Consider the following 24893-nt stretch of genomic DNA (forward strand, 5'->3'; position numbering starts at 1 on the left):
CAGCTCAGATTCCGGTCCCCATTTCACTCATCTCTTGGCTGTATTTGACTTTGAATGTGTTTTTTTTATTTTTCTGGGCTTCAGAGAATGGTAATAATAATGACTTCCTAGGGTTTTTGTGAGGATCAAATAAAATAATATCGGTAATAGTGCAGGTATAACATAGCAAATGTTCAGTGAGGTTACCTGTGTTGGCGAAATAACTTTATACTCAATAGCAGTTTGTAAAACAATTTATCCAGTGGCTTCTATGTCAGGCATTTTGATAAGAGATAAAGGATAGGATAAAGAGATGAAGCATACTTAGTCTCTGCCCTCAAGGAGCTTAAAATTGGGGAGTGAAAAAGACATAAATAATTACACTATACATGGTTAATGGTAGAGTTATATAAAGGCTATTAAAAGATAGAAGAAGTGAATTTAATTTTGGGGAGAGGGCCATGTGGGATGGGTTCTAAAAGATGAGAGGTAATCAGCCCAAAGGGGGAAGACACATGGTCTGTTCTGTGTACGAGAAGCACAGGGAAGAGATGACAAGTACGTAGTAATGTAGTAGGTGAGGAACCCTAGACAGTTTACATTACCGGGTCAAACAGAAGAGTATGGGAGCGGAGCCTGGAGAAATAGGCAAAGGCTAGATCCCAAGACCTGTGACATCTGAGGCAGCACAGACTTCCTCTTGGGAGGAAGAGTCTACTGGAGGTTTTGAGAAGGGCAGTAATCTGGAGGTAAGGAAACTTAAGTGAGATAATCCAGGTAAAAAGCGGTGACGAGCTGAACTTGAAGCTGTAATGATTATCATAGTGACAAGAGGGGAGACTGTTTATGAGGCGAAGTCAGATTGTTGATGATTTGATGGGAAGAATGCAGAAGCTTGAAGAATGCAGTGCACAGTCGCTCTTCCAGGTGAGGCAGTTTTGGGGTGCAGAGAAGGAACGGATGGACTTAATTTGGTGAGTTGGATTTTGAGGTGGAAGCTTTGAGAGGTCAAGGCTGGAAAGAAAGATCTGGAAAACCATGGAGATAGGTGATACCACTGTGGGGAGTATTAAGCTGAAATCCTTAGCCCGATTTGGACATTTGAATTACCTGGAGAGTTTTTAAGCAAAATACTCATGGTCAGACTGCACGTCCAAAGATTTAATGGGTCTGGAGTGGTGTCCTGGTCATCTTGTTTTATGTCCTATTTGTTTTGTTTTGTCTATATGCGTTTTTAAAATTGTGGTAAAATATGCATAACTTAAAATTAATCATTTTAACTATAAGTGCACAGTTTAGTAACATTAAGTATGTTCACAATGTTGTTCATTTACAGAACTTTTTAATCATCCCAAACAGAAACTCTGTACCCATTAAACAATAACTCTTCATTCCCACTTCTCCCCAGCCACTGGTAGCTTCTGTTCTACCTTCTGTCTCTGAATTGATTATTCTAGGTACCTCATAAAAGTGAAATCATAGTATGTGGCCATTTATGTCTGACTTTTTTTTACTTAGTGTAATGTTTTCAAGGTTCATCTATGTTATGGCATGTGCCAGTATTTTATTCCTTTCTAAGACTGAATAATATTCCATTGTATGTTTGTACACATTTTGTTTATTCATCTGTTGATGGACATTTGGGTTATTTTCATCTTTTCGCTGCTGTGAATAATGCTGCCAACACTATGAATATATATGTATCTGTTTAAGTCCCTGCTTTTAATTCTTTGCAGTATTTAACCCAGAAGTGGAATTGCTGGACCGTGTGGTAATGTTGTATTTTTTAAAAGCTCCCCAAGTGATCTTTAAATATGTGGTTATGGTTGAGAACCTGTGATACAGAACAAGGGTACTTAATCTGGAAGACCCATAAAATGGTCTTCGTGGGTTAGTGACTTCTTAGAAGAATTGTGTGCTTTGTTTTGTATATCTGTGGTTTCACGTTTTGGCTTTGATCCCATTCTCAGAAGAGTTCATGACTCCAAAGTGGTACTAGGAATCACTGTAGAACCTAATTCTAAAATAGACCAAGATTGGAGTAGACGTTTCTCCAAAGAAGATACAGAGTAGCCAAGTAAGCACATGAAAATCTGCTAAGCATCATTAGTCATTAGGGAAAAGAAGGTGAAACCCAACAATGAGGTACTATTTCATATGAAATAGGATGGTGATAATTTTTTAAAAAGGAAAATATTAAGTGTGGACGAGGATATGGAGAAACTGGAACCTTTGAATATGGCAAATGGAAAACTAAAATGGTATATCCACTTTGGAAAGCAGTTGGGCAGTTCCTCAAAAAATTAAACACAGAGTTACCATATTACTCACCACTTTGATTCCTAGATATTTATCCAAGCGAACTGAAAACTTATGTCTCTGCAAAAACTTGCATGCAAACGTCCATAGCAGCATTATTTCTGATCCAAAAAGTAGAAACCCAAATGTCTGTCATTGACAAGTAGAGCAATAAAAAGTGGCATATTCATACACTGTAATGTTTGGCCATAAAGAGGAGTAAAGTACTGATATGCGCTGCAATATTGCAGAAACTTGAAGATACACAGAAGGCCACATATTTTATGAGCCCATTTATATGAAATGTCCAGATTAGACCAAATCCACAGAGACAGAGAATGGAGATCAGTGCTAAGGCATGGGTGAGAAGGGAATGAATAGTAATTGCATAATGGGTATGGGGTTTCCTTTTGGGGTGATGAAATTTTACAGAATTAGATGTGATCGTTGCAAAATTATGTGATTAGACAAAATAATGAAATCTACATGTTTTTAGAAGGGTGAATTTTGACAGGATGGGGTGCCTGGGTGGCTCAGTGGGGTTAAGCCTATGCCTTCTGCTCAGGTCATGATCTCAGGGTCCTGGGATTGAGCCCCGCATCAGGCTCTCTACTCAGCAGGAAGCCTACGTCCCCCTCTCTCTATACCTGCCTCTCTGCCTACTTGTGATCTCTCTCTCTCTGTGTCAAATAAATAAATAAAATCTTTTTAAAACAATGAATTTTGGGGGTACCTGGCTGGCTCAATCAGTAGAGCATGCCTCTTTCTATCTCTGGATCATGAGTTCAAGCCCTACATTGGATGTAGAGATTACATAAATAAAAAAGCTTAAAAAAATAAAAGGGTGAATCTTATGGCTTGTGAATTATACCTCAATAGAGCTGTTGAAAATAATTTTTCAAGGAGCACCTGGGTGGCTCAGTCGGTTAAGCGCCTAGTTCTTGATCTCAACTCAGGTCTTAATCTTAGGGTTTTGAGTTCAAGCCCTGCATTGGGCTCCCCACTGAGCATCGAGCCTACTTAAAAATAAATGAATGAATAATCAATCAATCAGTCTTTGAAGAAGAAGAAGAAGAAAAAGAAGAAGAAAACAGCCAATGGGAGGATTGGCTGAGATGGAGGTCTGGATACCTGCAAAGGGGACGATCCACAAAAGAGATGGGAAGAGGATAGTGAAGCCATGTAGGAGGAGGACCTATGAAGAGTTCTTTGCTGTGGAAGCCTTGGAATAGAGAGATTGAGGAGGGCCCCTGGGGGGATGTCACCCCGACAGGCAAACCCAGCAGAAAGGCGAACATCACACACGGTATGCCAAGGAGTCCTGCAGGTTTGGCATGTGAATGTTGTGGAAGGCTAGGGATGCCATATTCGGTGGAGTGACAGGGAAAGAAATGTAATTGTTTTGGATCCTGAAGTGAGTGGAAGGGAATTGGAATAAACCACAGGCCTAGATTCCCTTATTTTGAATCTCAGAGTTGAACAAACTCTGAAAATGGAAAGGTTTTTATAACTCATTTGGCAGTAAAACCTGACCTGAATGGATGTGAAATGATTTGTAATCTTCATTTGTCCCAGTTGGTGTGAATATTCATACATTTCACTGCAGAAATAATATTGAATTCAATTACAGAATGTTTCCACAGGCCCCTGTGGGGATGTTGTGATAGATGGTGTATGCCCCATGTTCTCTTTCTAAGATTAACGTGTATCTGTCTAGCTGGGTTCTAAATTCTTTGGCCCCCAAGTGTTTTGGATAAGGGACCACAGACCTATAGTCACTGGGCAGATCTGGTTATGAAGGAACAATGTGAGGTTGAACAGTTGCTAAAGAAGGATTCAGGCTCAGGGGCATGGGGTTTTTTTAGGATGGAAATGACCTGAGTGTGCTTATAGCTTAAAGTAGAGAGGAGGGGGTAGAAATTTTGGCAAAAAGAGGCTTGGTAGCAAAGTCTCGGAGAAGATGTGGAGGGAAGTAGGAGACGGGGTTGGAATGTTGGTGTTTAGAGGAGGAGGGATCATGCATCCTCTGAGACACCAGGAATGATGATGAAGATAGCGGTGGATATCTTTGTGAGAAGGAGGAAGGGAAGTTGAGTAAAGTCAAATTGAACAGCTATTTGCTGAAGTGGTAAAAGCTGGAAATAATTGTTGGCATAAATAGAAGGAGCTGACTTGAGAACAAATAAAAGGGTTGGCAGGCAGGACTACGGGTCCAAGTCAAGTTTAGAAAGCCTTAAAATGTCTGTGGGGCTATTCTGCCCCTCAGCTGTATGATTTTCTGTGTCAGTGCCACTTCCATGAGTAGAGAAATCTTGGGATTAAGTTTTGAAGAGTGAATCTTGGGAGAGATGTGTGAAAGGGAACTGAGGGTGCCCAGGGGCTGGTGGTAGTTGCAGCTAGGTAGGGAGGGAAATGGGGTGAGGGCAAGGCACAATGGATTAGGTTTCCTTGTCCAAGGAAGACCAGTGATTGAGGAGGAAGACAGTAAGAAACCTAGTGTGCTGGGAGATGGTGGGGGAAAGTGGCATTCAAGTGGCAACAATTCTGGGTGGTAACAAGACTCAGGGTACGATCGTAGGAGGCAGTGGCTAAAGTGAAATGGAGGTGAACTTTGTTGGAGCTGAGACAGATGAGGACCCCTGAGGATGGGTATCAGCTCATCCACAGACTTTGAAATCACCCAGGATGATGACCTATTTGGGCTGAAGAGGAAGAACTAATTATAGCTCAAGCTTTTCAGTAAATGTGGAGGATTGAGAGGCATGTTGGTAAATCTCCGACTTGAACACCGATAGAGGGTGTTTTACAACATGGGTTTCAAAGAACCAGATCTTTATGCAAGGGAACCCTTGTACTAGAGCCGTGACCTAATAGCTGCTCTGAGGAGTGTGGCGAGTATGACCCTACCTTCTCCCCCAAGTATGTGTGTAATGAGCGAGTGGGCAGCTTCTGGAATGGACTGCAGGGGAGCCAAAGTAGCTCCATACTCTGTGATCGGGTCAAGGGTGTAGGGGAATTTGTTACCAAGAGTAAGGGCTTCAGAAGGCACAGGGAGAGATGTAGGGTGGAGTAGAATTGTTATAGGTTGTATTAGGGAAGAAGCACAGGTTAGATTAAGAATAATGGGTGGTGACCAAATGTGAGAGTAGTTTCATCTTTGCTCATATTCAAATACCAAATACACTAGAATAGAGAGATTGTGAGGGGTTTTCCTTTTTCTGTTTTAAAATTTTTTATTTTATTTTTATGTACTTGTTTTTGTATATATTCCCATTATTTTAATACAAAGGTATGTAGTATAGTGTCATCATGCTGGTTTGGACTTTTTATTCTGGACTGCTAATACTCAGATTTTCCTAAATGTCATCTTGTTATCACACATGACAGCTGTGTTTTGTGTCATCTGCCTATCCGATAAATAGTTTTTTTTTTTTTTTGAGTCACTGATTAAAAATAATAAACCAGACTAGACTGGAGAACTTCTCTTTGTTTATAATAACCAGTTAATTAATGCCAAGAATGTTATTCCACAACCTGGACTGATTCTTCATTGTCATCCAGCCCTGTAGTTCTAAGTTCTGCTTTCCTTTCCAGATAGTGCTGGGCAGGCTTTGGCTGATCACCTGGGGTCCTTCTGCAAGGGATTCTGGTGTCATTGGTCTGGGGTGGGGCGGGAAATCCATACATTTAAAAGCTCTGTGGATGATTCATTAGCAGCCAACCTTGGGAACCACCAGTGGAACCCATATTTTTCTTTCATCTCCACAGTGACACTGTGTCAGATGCCTAGGGGACTGGCACATACTGTCCCTGTGCTGTATCCCTGACTCAGCATTCTTTTATCAAAATAGAAATGAAGTTCTTGTAAACATTTTAAAGGTATTCAATTCCTAGTAATCAGTTTAAATTATAATGTCATGCCATAATCTTCAAATTAGAGTGTGTTAAAAAAATCATAATACCTATTATTATTGTGTATTTTGCTGAAATGGGAACTCTCATACCCTGCTGAGGTGATTGTAAGTTAATAACAGCTTTTTTGGAAAACAACTTGTTAATGCCCATAAATAGACTTAAATACAGTCACACCCCTTGATCTAGCAATCACATTTCTGAGATTGTTGTGTTGAGATTATTGATTATTGCTTTTTAAATTTTTTAATTTTATTTTTTTAAGATTTTATTTATTTGAGAGAGAGAACATGAGCGGAGGGGAGCTGCAGAGGGAGAGGGAGAAAGAGACTCCCCACTGAGCAGGGAGCCGGATGTGAGGCTGGATCCCAGGACCGTGAGATCACGACCTGAGCCAAAGGCAGACGCCTTAATAACTGAGCCACCCAGGTGCCCCAGAGACTATCTATTATTGTTAATAATCAGAAATATGGATCAGTATTTATATAAAGGGTTTTTATTACAGTGTTATTTATAATAATAAAAAATGGAAGCAATCTTAATAATTAACTATAAAAAATGATTAAATACATTATGGTGGGCACCTGGGTGGCTCAGTCATGACCTTCGGCTCAGGTCATGATCCCAGGGACGTGGGATCGAGCCCCATGTTGTTGGGCTCCCTGTTCACTGGGGAGTCTGCTTCTCCCTCTCCCTCTGCCTGCCACTCCCCTTGCTCGTGCTCTCTTCACTCTGTCAAATAAATAAAATCTTTAAAAATAAATATGGTATCTTCATATGATGGAATAGCATAGATCCACTTAAAAAAGTGTTTATGAAGACATTTAATATCATGGAAAATTTTTAGTGTGTAATATTAAGAAAACAAAGCATGTATAAAATTGTATATATATATATACAATACATCTTAAAATACTAAGCAGAAATGTTTTTAAGTTAATGGTGATTCTCTGGGTCGTGGAACTATGCAATTTTATGTTAGCATTTTGTATTTTCTAAATTTTCTATACTAAGCACATATCACTTTTATTAAGCAAAACTAATAAAACTTTTATAAAAGTAAAATTCTTGGGCACCTGGATGGCTCAGTTGGTTAAGCGACTGCCTTTTCAGGTTGTGATCCTGGAATCCTGGGATCAAGTCCGGCATCGGGCTCCCTGCTGGGTGGGGAGTCTCCTTCTCCCTCTGACCTTCTCCCCTCTCATGCTCTCTCTCACTCTCTCTCTCTCAAGTAAATAAATAAAATCTTTAAAAAAAAATACAAATAAAAAATAAAAAAATAAAATTCTTAGTTTCTTTTTTTTTTTTTTTTAAGATTATTTATTTATTTATTTGACAGAGAGAATGAGAGAGAGAGCGATAAGCGGAGAGTACAAGCTGGGGGAGCAGCAGGCAGAGGGAGAACTAAGACCCTGGGATCCCAGGTCCCAGGACCTTGGAATCATGACCTGAGCTGAAAGCAGACGTTTAACCAATCGAACCACCCAGGCGCCCTAAAATTCTTACTTTAATCTCTCTAGCAAAATTCATTTGGGATGAATTGTTGGAGAAGTCATTCTTGCTCATAATAATACCAGCGTGTTTTCTAAATATTTGCAGACTGCCCCTCTATCTATTCAACAAATTAGCCGGGTTATCAACATCAAGCTTAAAAGCCGTGATGCTTGTTGTTATTGTCGTTCTCTATATGTTTTGAATAACAGCATTACTGAGATTCCCTGCACGGAACTTACAGCTCACCCTTCGTAGCGTACAATTCAGTGGTTTTTAGTTGATTCACAAATTGCATAGCCACCACCATCTAGATTCAGAATAATTTTCATTAACCTGAAAAGAAACCCTGTACTAATTAGGAGTCACCCCCCATTTCCTTTTCTCCTTAACCCCTGGCAACCACTAATCTGCTTTCTGTTTCTATGGATTTACTAATTCCAAAGCGTTCATATAAATGCAGTTGTACGCTGTGTGGCCTGCAGCAGGATCCTGTTCACAATTCTTCATCCCCTCCCCCCTCCACTGCCAGAAATGTCATTTATGCCCCCACCATGCCAGTCTTCCTAGCATTGCTATGACTTCACCACCTCTGGCTCAGAACTTTTCGTTGTGCCCCTAGTTTATGAAAGCAGCAGGAACTACTACTCATTCTGGCATTTGAGGTTTTCTGTCCTCTGACTCTACAAAGTAGGCACTTACTAAATATCTGGTGAATAAATGAATCCAATGAATAAAATGTACTCTGCCTTATCTGTCCCTTTCCTTCTCCCTCAGGGAAGAAGATAATTACTCTGAGTTAGTCGGATTTCAGGTCACTGATGGGGCAAGAAACCCTCTCTCTGAAGTTTAGGGCAGTGGTAAACTTTAGCAAGCATCCAACGACTGTCAGTGGGGCTTGGTGGAGGGTTGGCCGCCCCCCAGAGGCCACCCCCAGAGGTCCTCATTCCCTCGGGCTGGGCTAGTGCAGCGTTGGTGGTATAGTGGTGAGCATAGCTGCCTTCCCTCCGGCTGGGCTAGAGCCAGACTGTGCATTTGTGACCGTTCCTGGGCAGCACTTTCAGACCACAGTTCCAGGGCCTGATAGCCCGCCGGGAGGGGGAGAGGGTGGGTGAGGACACAAAGATCGGGGCTCCCCAGTGGCCTAGTGCTATGTGTCACCAGCAACTCTGGCCCAGCCTTGTTCGCCCTTAGCTGTAGCAGGCGCTCTGCTCCTATCTCCTGCCCCACCTCCCCACCCCAGCTTCACTTTGGAAAATCGTGCCCACTCTTCCAGACCCAGCTCAGGTGTTCATTAACCTTCACCACGGCTCCCCACAAGAAGCAATTTTCTCCTTAGTAGTACTTTGTATTTCTCATATATACTGGATTCTGGTAATTCCATTCTTGTTTCTTCTTCCTAAATCTTTGATTTCTTGAGAATAAGTGGAGTTTCTTACTCAGTAATTGTACTGCCGTGTCCGTAGAACACAGTAATTTGCCCTTAGCAGCTTACTCAGTAATTATCAGTACAGTTGAACATCAGAAGGAAAGAAATGCAAATAGATTTTTAAATTAAAACCCTATAATTTAGGTTATATTTTTAATACCAAAAAGAGACCTACCTGTATTAATTAGAAACTTAATCTCATATGAAACATATTTCCCCAGGACCAAATGTGTTTTTGTCCTAAGTAACAGTCATTGCTCTAGGTTTTGAAACACTGGCCTAAAATAAAACAACAAACTAAAGAAATCATATGCCTGTGTTATGTAGACACATGTGGTATGTCGTGATAGCACTGAGAGCCGGCTGGATTTCCTCCACGTCGTCGAGCCCACTGCTGCCATGCTTTGGGTTTCAGCATGAATTCTTAGCCGTTTTTTGGTTTTGGACTAGACAAAAGGAATATGATATAGTTAGCTGTCTCTGAGGTGTCAAGTAATTATCTTAATTTCTTTTAAGTGTCATTTCAAGTTTATTGCTTGCCTGTTACGTTTAAATAAGATGCAGCTGTCTTACAAATCTTTATCCACAGGTGTAGGTCTTACAAAACAGTTATTCGCATGTTGTAGGACTAATGAAAAAAAAAGGTAGAGAACACTACATTCTCTAATGGGAGTTGGTTTTAATCTTTCCAGTGTCTATTCTAGACTATTTATTTAGTCCTTTAAGTTATTATTATTTGAAATACACTTTAAGCTAATTTGGGTCTGAATTCTGTAAACTACCCAGTAGGTAATTAGGAGCTACCATTCTTGAGTCCAATTATATTTATAGTTCTACAGAACACCATAATTCTCCATCTGAAGTTATTAAAGGGAGAAAACCCTCCATTTACAACTCTCCAGGACAACTCTGTCCTCTTCAAAAGTCCTCAAAACCTGAGGGCTCCCTGGCCTCGGATCCTGAGGTCAGAGAATTGAACTCTATTGTACATAGTCAAAATAATAACAATATGATTGTACTTCTGAAAGCTGTTTGTGTATCCCAAGTTTGAAACTTGAACCAAAACATAAATCTCCTGTCAACTACTGTAGTATGGTCAGTTTCAGCAGTTACTGAGATCCAGCATTTGAGAGAGGGAAAAAAAATAGTGTTTTGGTTCATATTTTTAGATGCCAACTTTATTTTAAAAATGTTTTCAGAATAATGATTTTTATAAATAACTTTCTACATTCTGGTAATTCTCAGTAAATGATTCTGTGGGTATGTTATTTGCAGGTAAAAATGCTTAATTTGGTTTATTTTTATAAAACCAAATTGGATGGGGGGGTGGGGCTGTCAATCTGGAGCTGCCCTTTTCTATTTTTAATGGCAACCGCTGCCTCACAGCAAGTAGTGTTCAAAGTTATTGTAACGATGCGACTGAAAGAAAGTTTATAGGAATTGGTACGGTGAGAAAATGATTCAGAGGTCCTCCCATCAAACCAAGTTTTTCCTCCTTGCTCATTTTCCACTTTTGTGGAAGAGTGGTAGAGAACAGAGAAAAAACAAAAAACAGAAAAAAAAAAAAAAAAGAAAAAAAAAACCTTCAGAGAGACTTCTCACACAGGTTTTACCCTAGTCAGGAAACATTTTTTAAACTGCCAAAGGGGCTTGTCGCCCTGTGCTAGTTTTTCCTCTAAGCACAAGCATTGAATTTGGTTCCTAATACTTTATCCCTGGGATGTGCTGACAAATTTTGCCCATGCTTTGTTTTCCTGTTTGATTAGAGATAAAGTAACTCCCAAGAAAGTCTGGAGTTAAAATGAGTGAGAATGAGAAAAGGCAGGGAGGAATAAGTATCCCAGGTCTCATCTGTGGCACCCAGAGACTGCGGTGGGAGGTAGCCAGTGGGAGGTAACCGGCTGAGCTTGCCTCTGGGAGAGTGCCCTGGACCCTCTCCAGAAGGAAGCGACTAATGATGCAAGAGAGAGAAGTGTGGTTTTAGTTTTATGCACCTTGAACTGGTGGAAAAGTAGAAGGGAGCCTTTCATTTTTCCTGCTGGAATCCAGGAAGCCTTCATAAAGAGGATGGTTTTTCAGCTGAGCTTAAGGGATAGGATTTTCCGGAGGAAGAAGAGCAATTTAGTAACCTTTGCTGGAAGGCTCTTATCATGTGGGTATTTTTCTTGCTTTAAGAGAGTCACATCAGTAGGAGAGAGAATATGAGAAAATATGAGAAAGTTCCCGAAGTTAAGGAGAATAAGTGATAAGTCCAAAAGGACCAAGAGCTTCCATCTTTCTTACATTGAAATAAATTTGGAGAAGCATAAGTTGGTTGTAAGATCATTTTAGTAGTCTGGAAACCGTTGTGGGATATCTTTTATCAAAGGAAGTAATTTATACTTCAGATTTCATTTAAATGAAGGTCAGTTTCTTATTTCATTGATTTGGGGCAGCCTTTGTCTTTATTTTACTATAAGGTAGGCTTACTTCAGTTCATGCAATATTCTTTCCAAAAATATGCATATAAAGAACTTGTGCATTTGTAATCCGCATCCCAGAGAACTGATTATTTAAAAAATCTCTTTCTGGCTTTGTCCCCCACCAGCCCCCCACCCGCAGTACAGCCAAGTTTCTCTTTCCTCCTCTTCCTTCTTCCTCCCTTCCTCTGTTCCTCCCCTTACCCCTTTCCCAATTCCCCTTTCCCTTCCCCCTCCCTTTTCAAAGTCTTCCCTTCTTTCTCCCTTACCTTCCTCCTTCCTTCCTCACCTTCCCCTCTCCCTTCTTCCTTTTTTTCTTCCTCCCTCCCTCCATTTTTTTTTAACTCATAGAATTCTGATGTGTTAATGAAAGGAAATTTGGAGAAGAGAAAATTATAGCCAAAGTACCCATCAAAACAATTTAACTGCTAATATTATGATGAATTTTCTTCTAGTTTTTTTCTATAAATTAATCTTCTTCTCCATCTCTTCTCACCATCAGCTTAAATTATTTCATAAACATATACATGCTATCAAATTCAACCTATAATAGCTTACATTTATTAAATAAGCCCTTGCTAGGCACGAGTCACTGTTGTATGCCTTTTAACAGCTCTTGCTCTCAACAAACTTAAAAAGATGGGTATTGGAATGCCTGGGTGGCTCAGTCGGTTAAGCGTCTGCCTTCAGCTCAGGTCATGATCCCAGTGTGCTGGGATAGAGTTCCATATCGGGCTCCCTGCTCAACGGGAAGTCTGCTTCTCCCTCTGTCTGCTGCTCTCCCTGCTTATGCTCTCTCTCTGACAAATAAAATCTTTTTTTTTTAAGATTTTATTTATTTATTTGACAGACAGAGATCACAAATAGGCAGAGAGGCAGGCAGAGAGAGAGAGAGGAGGAAGCAGGCTCCCTGCTGAGCAGAGCGCCCAATGCGGGGTTTGATCCCAGGACCCTGGGATCATGACCAGAGCCGAAGGCAGAGGCTTTAACCCACTGAGCCACCCAGGTGCCCCATAAATAAAATCTTTTTAAAAAAATTTTCACAAGGGGCGCCTGGGTGGCTCAGTGGGTTAAGCCGCTGCCTTCGGCTCAGGTCATGATCTCAGGGTCCTGGGATCGAGTCCCACATCCGGCTCTCTGCTCAGCAGGAAGCCTGCTTCCCTCTCTCTCTCTCTCTGCCTGCCTCTCCGTCTACTTGTGATCTCTCTCTGTCAAATAAATAAATAAAATCTTTAAAAAAAAATTTTTTTTCACAAGAAAGTAGTATTTACCCTTTTAAAAAAAAGATGGTTTTTATTTTTTTTCTTGAGGAGATGAAGATATTTAAGTTCAAAGAGCTTAATTAACATAATTAACATAACTAATACGTAATATTCCCGGGATTCCAAACCAGAGTGGACAGCAGAGGATGTGCTCTGAGCCACTGTACATTGTGCAGCTTTTCATGGTTGTGTAATAAATTGTATTATGAATCTTAGAGGTCTGTCAGAAAGGTCTTTGCCCATATATCACTCTGTCAAAAGAGAGCTTTCCTGACCACCCATTTAAAAGTCTACACTGTGCTCTACACTAACCCTACCTTACTTTTCTTTAAAGTGCTAGTCAGTATCGGATAAAGTAAATGTTTATTTGTTCTACTATTTCTTCCCTCCCCACTTTCTTTTTTTTTTTTTTAAGATTTTATATATTTATTTGACAGATAGAAATCACAAGTAGGCAGAGAGGCAGGCAGAGGGAGAAGAGAAAGCAGGCTCCCTGCTGCGCAGAGAGCCGGATGTGGGGCTCAGATGTGGGGCTGGATCCCAGGATCCTGGGATCATGACCTGAACCAAAGGCAGAAGCTTTAACCCACTGAGCCACCCAGGCGCCCTGCCTCTCCACTTTCTTATTAGAACGTAAGAGTCACAGATAAAAGACTTGGTCTGTCTTGTTCATTGTGGTAGCCCCCAATATGTAGAAGCGTGGCAGGGCACCCTTCAGTAATACGTGTTGAATGACTGAATGACCTCGCCGTTGTGTTGAATGAATTTTGCATGAATTCTGAGTTTCTTAATCAGCCTCCGTTGGGATTGATGGGCTACAACAGTCACATGCTCTTTGCTCCCCTCTGTACATTTGCCCTGAGAGCCTGCGGCACTCCATACCCGGCAGTGACGCCGCACTGCGACCCAGCGGGCTTCTTGTGTAGACTGGCTTGTGCCACTGCTTGCTACATCATTTAATCAACTATTATGTAACTAAGTATGAGTTTGAAAAGACACACATGCTTCTGTAAAAACGAGGATGGATGCTTTGAAAAACTCTAATGGACAAAAATTACTGTCAACTAAGTATATGCAACGCAACTGTAATAGAAAAAATAAGAAAAATATACCTCATAAGCACTGTTAAGAAATCAGATTCTCTACAATTTCTAGCTGTGTCTTAGACAAAGAATGAGTAGACGGTGCCTTACTAATATCAGTTCGAAACTCCAGTGGAGAGGGATAGTCTGGTGTTTATGTTTAAAGCCAAACCAAATTGATTAAAGGTAGAAGGTGTCATTTTTATCATTGCTCTTGATACGTGACTTTTAAAATCAACCAGTTACTACTTCTGTTCTATAGGAAAAGAAGGTTTTTACTGTTTGGAATGAAACAGCCTTCTTAGTGTGCCCCAGAAAATTTCTAACTGGTTTTGTTATTTCAATAACTTCATAATAAATTCAGTAATAACAATACTAGTTCATTTCCCTTCAGGGAGTAATTGCTTGTGAGCTGAGGTCTGATTTCCTCTCTGCACCAGAATGTGAGCTTCAGGACAGGGACTTTGTTTTTTTCATGGCCCTGTTTCCAATGCCTACAGTGGTACCTGGGGCCTTAATCAGGTACTGAGCAGATAGACAGATGATTCCAAAGTATGTATGTTCTTTGTAGAAAGAAATGTTTTGCATTTTGCAATAATACCGTTAGATTTTTAACAAGAACAAAAGTACTTTCAAATTATGTATTCACTGGTGATCAAATTAAAATATACTGCTTTCTATAATATATATTAGTTTCTCTCTTTAGTGAAAGTATCGAAATACAGGAACCTCAGCGCTCACATTGCAGTGGTTAAGAAATGAGGAAGTGTTTGGATTCAGTTATAAGCTCTAAAACTTCCTAACTGTGGCCTTGGTCAAGTTGCTTTATCTGTATCTCCATTTCCTCATCTGTAAAATGGGGCTAAACCTAGGTGGTTACGGGCACTGAAGTATTCATAAATGTGAAGTCCATAGTGAGCGCCTGCCAAGCTAGGAAGTACTCCGTGAATGATAGTTATTACAATTATACCTGAGTTTGATTCCTGACCTGTCATTTATTATCTGTATCACTTGGGCAAATGAGTCATGAAAACAGGTCAGAGAGTTTAGGTGATCTGCAAGGTGAGAGAGAGAGTGTGTGTGGACACATGTATAAAAACATAAAAGTGGGGATTTTTTAGCAAGAAGATGTGTGCCAAGTGCTCAACCTCATAGTAAGTGTTTCCTGAATGTTACTGAGCACACACGCAAACCCCAACATGCTATACTATGAGAGGACTTTCATTTATTTTGAGAATGTTTTACAACTGGAATAATAAAAGTATTCTTTATATAGAAACAGACGGTCTTGCCCTTGCCATTTCTGTAAGTTTTTCTCATAAATTGAGACTTTTTTTTTTTTTTAATCTCAGAATTTTAAAGACCGTTTCCGAATAAAGACAGGTAAATGAATTTTAATCTGGACAAGTTAGGAAACTCCAACACAAGCCCTGCATTGTAGTTGTTGGTTTGATGACTTCTTTCCAGAATGCTCAGCCTCCAGGGAAAGCTGGGGGCTCCGAATGTTGACTGGGGGCTGAGTACACAGCGCTTGAAGGGGAGGGCCGTGCCTACGTTGTGCGAGGGACCCAGCTCCTTCCCGAGTCTTCTCGTGGAGTCTTCTCGTCCGAGGCCTCACTGAACCTCGCCTTGCTATTCCTGGCCATATTAGCGCCGGCTGACGTCGCTGGGGATAGAGGCAGCCCAGCGACCGGCTATATTAAGGAACTTAGCCTATGAGAATTCAGAAAGTAGAAACCATCTTCTGCCACTGATGTCATACTAGACATTTTTCCCCCTGTTGGTAATGATAGTTTAGAACAGCTCTCTGCGGTTCACATATTCTGCACGGGATTTTGCTCAGCTCGGGCTCCAAGAGAGGAGTTTGCCTGCTCTAGGAGCTGTGTGGATGAGGGAAATGTTACAGCAAAATATCTGTGTACCGGGTGAACGTGAACTTCACTGTGCCTTTGATTGTTGCAGCATGTGCTACAGAGCTGCGGCTGCCCGTTTGCAGCCTAATGTGTTTATTCCGGTCTTCCCAATGGCATCTTGACGTGTCTTCCAGCTAAAAAATTCATGAGTATTATTGGCTTTCAGTCAGAAAATGGAATATGTCTTCTAGTTACTGTCTGATATACCACTTTAAGGCCATTATACAAAAGTAAATCTAAGAGCATATTGAAAAGGAAGGACTTTTTTAGCTTAAACATTTGTGTATACACTGTACTGCTTTGGCGTGGAGTAAGAAACAGCATGAGACAAGGTAGGTGCTGAAGCCATTTTACTTGGGGAATAGCTGGACAGAGTTGCAGGCCATGTTATTTTCCTTAGTCCCGTCTCCAGCTGGAAACTGCTAGTATTTTATTATTGAAAAATTATGTCCTAATAATAGTACTTTGCATTTGGCTTACTGCAGTTAATAAAAAAAAAAAAGTCAGGCATATAGTAAGTTGCTTAGAACTAGTGAAGTTAAACAGAGAATTTGCTTCCAAGTAAGATGCCTTTTATTCTGTATTTACCTGAAGTGAGTTTCCTACAACTTCACAATAATCTCATTGTTGTCACTGTATGAATTAATGTGCAGTTTTACGAGTTTGACTCTGTAGCTGCATGCTGTAATATGTGAGGTAGAGTAATGTTCTATGTAAAGCATGAAGCAATATCGTGTTTTGTAAAGATGAAGTTAAAAGTGTTCTTATGATCTAGTTAAAAAGGGTTCTGACACTTTGAGAAAAATAATATACCCTTTGACGAGCTACAGTTTATTTTTGAAATACTGTATAATACCTTCTGTCACTGTGTTCAGTGCACTAATTGTTTTGCCAGGGAAAAGAAAAGTCTGATTTTTCTGTGTGCTCTCGTCCCTGCCGTTAGTAAATCTACACAGTTAGATTTATATTTGCATGTGTAATCGTCCTTTGTTTGCTTATTTATATGAAGCAACAGTATATCCTTGCGTAATCTGTATATTTACTGCAGAGAATATTTATTTAATTCTTGCCGAAAGTTGGGGTCTTGCCAGAACAATGTTTGCTTTGGATGTTTTTGTCCACTTGACACTTTTGCAAAGAGGTCTTTTTCCCCTCCTCCGTCAACTCCGTGTTTTTATCTCTGTATCAGTTACTGACTTCCAAGGTCTGGCCATTCTTTGCTTTCTGCCTTTCTCAGGCATCTGCATCCAGAAGCACATTTGGCATAGTTGAGCACTAGATACTGTTTTCTCTTTGACTTATCAGAGACTGGCGCAGAAATTGTTCTTTCTAAAGTAAAAGGGACCCCTCCCGGAACACAGTATACTTTAAGGGAAAAAATGTTTCGAGTTTAGAATGAGCAAATGTTTTTTCGCTTGTGATAAAGAAATAGTGAATGCATCTTTCACTGCTGAGGTGGGCTTCTGAAAAGATTATCCTTTCCTAATTTAATAGAATAGAAATCGAAGGGGGTTTTAGTGAAGTTTCAGGTACAGCGGTAGCATTGAATATTTCTTAGTCTTACAAAGAGTATGAAGAATCAGACTGCAGAATACACAGCGATGTCATGTAGTTCTTGTAAAGAGAATTCAGAAAGAACCCGGAAGGCCTTGGAAGCTGTAGGAGCCTTTCTGGTCTCGTATAAGAGCTAGATGATTTATCAGGCATCACCTCCCCTTGTAGGCGTTAATGAGAGAAGTTGTTTCAACAGCTCTTTGTATGTCATTTCATTATAAATTTCATCTCAAAGTAAGGAATTTCAGAGGGTCTAACTTTTAAAAAATATTTCTTGGAACCAGCAATAGAGAGATCTGATGTTGATCACTTAGTATATTTGGATTTCAGCAACAGTGTTATCCTTACTTATTCTTTAACTAAGTTTGTTCCACATATAATAAATCTGACAGTTTTACAGGCCTTGTTTGGAAGATGGCCAGTACTGATAAAAGATAAAATGCACATTATCGTTCGCATGAAGTCTGGATGATTAACTAGCTTTAATGATATGAGGTGGTATTGTGAGCTGCAGCTTTGTTACCTGATAAGTTATATTGATGAATTTCATGAGCGAAGAGTGCAGTTTTTGTGTTGAGGCTTTAACATTGTGTTTTGCTTTCTGTCCTCATGCTAAGGATATAACCGGCATTGTTCACCCCTCCCAGAATATCGGTACTTAAAAAAACAAACAAACAAACAAAAAACAAAGCAGGTCTTGATTCTGGTGACTGTAACACTTTACCATCTAGTTTATACGAGTTGGTATCAGAGGATGTTAGGGAGGAGGGACTGTCAACAGTGAGTGTGGGATTATTTGTTGTAGCTAACAAGAACGGACAAATTGAAACTCCTTTTCCAGACTTGTCCTTTCACAACCCCCCACATCTGGTAGAGACTGTTCTCAATGACTGTAATTACCATCAGATACGACCCAAGAGTTGGCTTGTGTCGTTTTCAGTTGTTGTGATTTACATTGAACCAATTCGGAACTGAGAGTGAAACGCTCGAGAATTTTAATTTCACGGGAATGTTGAAAACGTGCGGAAACTTTAAGAAACTATTAATCTAGCCCGCTTACAAAATAAAATAGGATTTCTAAACCTTCACTGCTGCCCGTCACTATTTCTCTCTCTTACCCTTCTGTTGGGAATTGATTTTTTACTTTGGTCTACAAAAATGCATTAAAACTCATCAATCCAGGGATCCCTGGGGTGGCTCAGTCAGTTAAGTGACTTCTGCTCAGGTTATGATCCTGGGGTCCTGGGATCGAGTGTCAAGCTCCCTGCTCTGCAGAGAGCCTGCTTCTCCCTCTGCCTGCTGCTCCCCCTGCCTGTGCTGGTTTGGGTGCCCCCCCAATAGATAGATGGATAGATAGATAAATAAATTAAAATCTTAAGTAAATAAATAAATAAAACTCATCTATCCATAGAGTTTATTTTGGTTGATTTGTCTATGCCTAAGTGCACACTGGGGGTCATAAATCTGTGTATTGAAGCTGTCGTTCTTTCTCTTGTAGCTGTGTCACTTGAGCGGGGGAAAAAAAATTCACTCACCTAGCCCCAGCGCAGGTTCCCGTGTGAAATCCTGGTGCTTGCTGTCAGCAGAGCCTCACCTAAGGCATGAAGAGTATCAGTTAGAGTCCTCTAGATTAGAGCACCACACTTCTCTTTGAGCACCTCGTTAATGAGGCTCACTGTTATTTATTTGGTTCATCCACTAAGGACCAGGGCATAAATCCACACGTCTGCTCCAGGATTTCATCTGCTTCCAGCCCTGTGGCAGGCAAAAAGGAGGAGCCCAGGACCTGTTGCTTGCCGCCTCTCAGCACCTCCGCCACCCTCCTCCTTTCTAGGCTTCAGCCCTGAATTTGCTCTCTCACTTGCTTTCTTTCTCCCTTCCTTTCTTTTTCTCTCCTTCCCTCCTTCTGTTCCTTCCTTCCTTCCTTCCTTTTCTTTCTTTCTTGTCTTTCCTTTCTTCCTAGTTCTTCCTTTCCTTCCTTCCTTCTTTCCTTCCTTTCTTTTCTCTTTCCTGCCTTCCTGTTCCTCTTCTTTTTTTTTTTTTTTTTCCCCCACCTGAGAGGCTCATCTTTATTCCCCTGGTTAATGAGCAGAGTTTCAGAGGGAACATCCCCAGCCTGATACCTCGGCTGGCAGAGTGCACCCACCTGCCTCCAATTGCTACAGACCCCCTCTTTTTTCTTTGGTGGTTTACAGGTTGGTTGTGGTGTGCACTGGGTATACGTAGCCTCAGGAAGGTTGCTCAGAAAAGAGGACATAGGGGGTAGACATCAAAAAATAAGTAAGCATGTTCATAAAACTTTTTTCTTTTTTTGAGGAAATGTGTTTAAGGTGCCATCACATAATAATAAAAGAGAAAATTTAGCCCATAATAACTTACTTAAAGAAGAAATTAATCATGTTTTAAAGTTACAAGTAGAGTGGTTTGTGAGCCAGTGTTGAGTAGACTCAAGTAAAATATAAACGGTCTGCTCAAATGGTTTTCTATACTTAGACCAGAAATTGTTAGCACCTTGCTCTGCTCCTTGTCTCTTTCTAGCCCCTCAGTTGAAATATATCAGTTCTGTCCCTCCGTGCAACATTACAATTACTAGGATATCTATTTTGGGAAATTTAAGATAGATGATGGCTAAAGCTAATGTTAAATCCCAAAACTAAGTACAGACTTTAAGTAAGATAATCTTTTGAAAAGCTTTCTGATCTTTCTGATAGTACTGTATTTTATAATATATATAGTGATACTTTGTGGGGGGGGGAATAACCATTTTAATCAACAGACTTAACACATACAGCTGCTATAGAGGGCATTTTGTTATATATTGTTATATTTTGATGATAAAAATTTACTTGAATTTTTATGATTTATAGAATACTCCTTTCACAGTGAAAATCCTGGAGGTCACTTGTTAAAAGCTTACTTAGATTGGATGGGTAATGTTTTCCCTTACATGCTCATAAGTGAAACCATGAGAATTATGGTTCCAAGAGAAATAGAGAAAAGGAATGTTCATGAGTATCATCCAAGAAGGGTTTTGGTGTTGAGGTTATTGCTTCACCGTTGTCTTTTTATACCTCCTGCAATGCCCTGGCTCCCTTCCTCAAGGCCAGCTCAGTACCTCCCTCGCCCAGCCAGCAGTGTTCTTCTTTCTTGGACCTTAAAGTACGTGGAACTGTGCGCCTGTTACAGAATACTTTTACCAAGTTTACTTACTACCATTTTCCCCATATACGGATGTATCTCTTCTCTTACCTTGTTTTCTTCTGGAGAGCAACATTCCTCCTCATGCTTTGAGCCTGACACTTACAGGCAGTCAGGCAGTCTTTGAATGAATGAATGAATGGGTGAATGAGTGACATTGACAATGACAGTGACACTGAGGTGACGCCAAGAGTCAAGCACGGAGACCAGCACAGTCCTGACCTGTGCTTACGTGATTACTGGAAGAATGGCCTCTTTGATGAGGAGACCCTCGCCATAACATCTTCGTTAAAAGTAGGAGTGTGTGACCCTGTGTACAAATAACCCCAGCTCTGCCATTTGCTAAGCTGCTCAACTGCCCTGGGCTGGAGATGCTATGCTTATCCCCATTTAACAGAAAAGGTCATTAAGCCATGAGAGGTAACTTCTTAAGATCTCACAGCTAACCAAGTGGTGGAGCTGGGACACGGATTACGTGGCTACAGCTGCTCTGCCCAGTTGCCCCTCATAGTCTGTTTTGATGATTAAATCGTGTCCAGCAATTGCTGGATGCATAGTAAATGCTAAATGAATAACTCAATACAGATTATACTTATTATCAGCCCCAAAATGTGCCCACGGTACAGGACCTTGGGACTTGGCTACATTGCTCCCAAGGCAGGAAGCTCAGGCGTTAACTTTCAGATTGTCCCCTCCTGTGTGACCTCGTGAATATAATGTGCAATTGGTGCAGCCTCCCTCAATGATACAGTGTTTCTTCATCCTGCTTCCACATGACTCTCCAGAAAATTCATTGCTCAGCCCCCTTGGATCAGAGCTGTGACCAGAAGGAGTGCTTGTAGGGAGACTAAGCGCTGCAGATTTCACGGAGTGAAGGCTGTGCAGTTTGATGGGTATGTGAAAGTGCTACAGTGACGGGTCTTGGGTGCTGCTTTCTTAGCCCACCTTCCTCTTTGTCCTTTCTTCCTGAACCTGTTACTCTCTGGCCTTTTTCTGAAGTTCTTGACGTGTTCTACTGTCTTGCCCTTCCATCCAGTTTTTCCAGTCTAGAAAGGAAGAAAAGGGCGAAGGTGACTTTAGACGCCGGGGAGACAGAAGGAAGGGGGAAGCTGCAGAGAACTGGAACTCTAAGAAAGACGTTTAAATGCTGACGTCATCTTTTTAGGCTGCATTTTTTTTTTCTTTTGCTAAGCAGTTATTAAGCACTGTGTGCTGAAGCGACTACATCATTCCCCCAGTGTCTTTGTTAGTTCTTTTGTTTAGTTCTCGTTAGAATTTAAACCTCTGTCACCCTGATCTTTGCATATTTAAATATTATTTTGATTTTATTAATGATGACTGATGTGAACACACTGATTCCCTTACTTTATGTCCTTTTATTTTCTTACTGGAAGGAACCCAGCAAGCAGGAGCCAGTAATTGTCCTCCTTCATTAGGGTCAGTAATGTTCCCTGATTTTTTTTTTTTTAAGGATATTTTAAGACCTTTGGTGATAGCAGCTAGAATTAGCCAAGGGAGGGAGTATCAGGAGCGGCAGGATGTGAGAGAGGAAACCACGGAGGGGAGGTGTGCTCAGGAAGGCGAGCTGCTGGGGAGAGAGGGCACTGAGGGCGGAGCAGCAAGGCAGCTGCTGCAGGGGTGGAGGGAACGGGAGACTCCACTGGGAGGCACGACCTCCTCTCTTTGGGGAGCATTGCTTCTGGAAGCCTCGTGTAGGGCCAGGGTCCATTGTACCTGGGCGGATTTGGAAACATTGAGCTTAGTGATGGGGCACTGCCTCTTCCCAGGGCTGTCTGTCGTGGGTGAGACTTCACATTGGTCAACCCCAAACAGAGACTGGGAGGAGCCCCTTACAACACCTGTAGTTTCCCCATGGTGCAAGATCACTCCTGAAACTGAAGGCTGGCTGCAGAAACCTGGGGCCAGCTGGTTGTAGTTCATGGTGCTGCTGAAATACATCGTCTGCTTAAAGAGTCTGGGCCCAGTGAGGTAGGCTTGTTGGCTTTTGAAGTGTGAACCTTGATGAACACTTAACTTTTAAACAAGGTCAAAAAAAAAAATAGAGCCCTTTCTTTAGGAGTTACACGTGCATATTAATCCAAACAATGTGTTAGTAACTGTGGTCAAATTTCTGATTGAAGTTGAAGTTCTTTTATTGGTGGTAAATTGATCAGCCACTTTATCATCAGCTCTGTTCTCTCTCTCTTCCCTCCTCCCCATTTCTTGTTTTAGTTGCTGATATGTGTTCAAGATGAGTGGGATTGGAGAAAACACCTCTGACCCATCCAGGGCAGAGACAAGAAAGCGCAAGGAATGTCCTGACCAGCTCGGACCCAGGTTAGAACTTGCTGAGAAACAGAATCAGTATTCCCCATGAAAGTCACGTGCGTGCAGCACTGACTTGCAACCCCCTCTCCACCCCCCCCCCCCCCCCCCCCGGTCAAAATACTGTGTTTGGTTTTTCTCCTTAACAGTTAAACCTTGAATATGTATTATTTGGCTTACATTTTGGTTATGCTGATTGGTTACAGATTTTACTATTCTTTACAAGAAGACGAAAGCTTCATGCTGCTTCAGATGTCACCTGTGTACTTGACTGTTAAAGCAGGCTTATTATATGATTTTTGAGTCTTCCACATTTTTTCTGTTAGATCACAAGACATGATAAAGACAAGAAGATCCCATAGCAGAAGTTGCTGTTAATTTTACACTGTTTTATTTTTATTTATTTTTTTGAGTTGGTGACAAAGATTATGGGTCTTCAGTGAGTAAAACAAGTAATTTAAAGCAAGTTCCATGTCATATATTATAGATGGAAGTGTGAGTTGCTCTGATCTCCATGCAGGGTGATTTAGCATGGTCTAGTAAAATTATAAATGTGTATCCTCTTTGAACTACAGTCCACTTCTAGGAATTTTCCCAGAGTATGCTTTCACACTGGCAAAATGAGACACTGAGGTTACTTATTACAGCATTGTTTAATAATTGCAGAAGATTAGGGAAAACTTAAGTGTCTATAGGGAACTATTTAAGTAGCTATGATAACCTCCATAATCTGGAATGCAATACAGCAATGAAAAAGAGTGAAGATGTTTAATGGATTGATATAAAAAGAATCTCTTAAAAACATTGTTACAGAGAAAAACAAGTTGTGAAGCATGAGTATGGAGTACTACCCTTTGTATAAACCACCCCTTCGTATAAACCATTTGTTTTAGGATAATGAAGAAACACTTAAGAGTTGTTAACCCATTTTGGGGGATGAGAACTAGTCTAATAGGGAACAAAGGTAGGATAGAGACTTCAATCTTTTGGTTACTTAAATCATGTAAATGATTTAAAAAGTTCAATAGGGGCGCCTGGGTGGCTCAGTGGGTTAAAGCCTCTACTTTCGGCTCAGGTCATGATCCCAGGGTCCTGGGATCGAGCCCAGCATCGGGCTCTCTGCTCAGCAGGGAGCCTGCTTCCTCCTCTCTCTCTGCCTGCTTCTCTGCCTACTTGTGATCTCTGTCAAATGAATAAATAAAATCTTTAAAAAAAAGTAAAATAAAGGGTGCCTGGGTGGCTCAGTGGGTTAAAGCCTCTGCCTTCGGCTCAGGTCGTGATCCCAGGGTTCTAGGATCGAGCCCCGCATCAGGCTCTCTGCTTAGCGGGGAGCCTGCTTCCTCCTCTCTCTCTCTCTCTCTCTCTCTCTCTGCCCGCCTCTCTGCCTATTTGTGATCTCTGTCAAATGAATAATATAATCTTTTAAAAAAATAAATAAATAAAATAAAAAGTTCAATAAAAGCAGCAACTTCTCTTAAATAGCCAGTAAAAAGATCAGCTGGAGAAGAACAGGGCAGAGGACTAGGAAAAGTCATTAAGACAGGAAGAGAGGGAGAAAGAGCAAAAATATTTTATGTTCCCTTTTCCTCTTTTCCTGCCAAACAGAACAAGTCTATTAAATTGCTACTGAACACATCCCAGCCCCCAACCCTTGGCTGCAGTATGTGGCCTCTAGGTTTCCCAGTACCTCCTTGCTGTCCACAGCCATCTGTCTGGCAAACTGCCTTTAATGCCCGGAAGTCCACTCGAGGAGGCAGTTTGATAAAATGGAGACCATTTTGACGGAGGGCAGTTCTCCTGTGTCTTGCTGCGCTGGTGCCCTGGTGCGGGGCGGGGAGCCTCCAGACCCCCTCCCCTGCGCTCTCAGGTCTTTGTAACACAGTTCCCCTTTCTCACCTATTTGTCATGTGTTCATCCTTCTCGTGGGGAGAAGGAGCTGAAGAGAAGTTGAGGGGGGCTGAGGGGTCCAGGGGGCAACTTGTCTCCTCCAG

General features: G+C 41.1%; 1 protein-coding gene across 12 annotated transcripts in view; it reads left to right on the plus strand.

Annotated features, from left to right (window-relative positions):
* Window positions 1–24893, plus strand: part of NCOA2 (nuclear receptor coactivator 2) — a 298877-nt gene that overhangs the window by 168221 nt on the left and 105763 nt on the right. For 10 of the 12 annotated variants that reach the window (XM_047728297.1, XM_047728308.1, XM_047728309.1 and 7 more), the window contains one exon: window positions 22810–22914. In XM_047728297.1, the coding sequence (XP_047584253.1) occupies window positions 22829–22914 (86 nt within the window). In that variant the 5' untranslated portion in view covers window positions 22810–22828. Of the gene's footprint in view, window positions 1–15826; window positions 15838–18924; window positions 18930–21387; window positions 21471–22809; window positions 22915–24893 lie in introns of those variants that run through there. The other 2 variants (XM_047728304.1, XM_047728306.1) reach the window with 2 other exon arrangements.

This window comes from Lutra lutra, chromosome 4 (genome assembly GCF_902655055.1).
Source record: "Lutra lutra chromosome 4, mLutLut1.2, whole genome shotgun sequence".
Classification (NCBI taxonomy): Eukaryota; Metazoa; Chordata; class Mammalia; order Carnivora; family Mustelidae; genus Lutra; species Lutra lutra.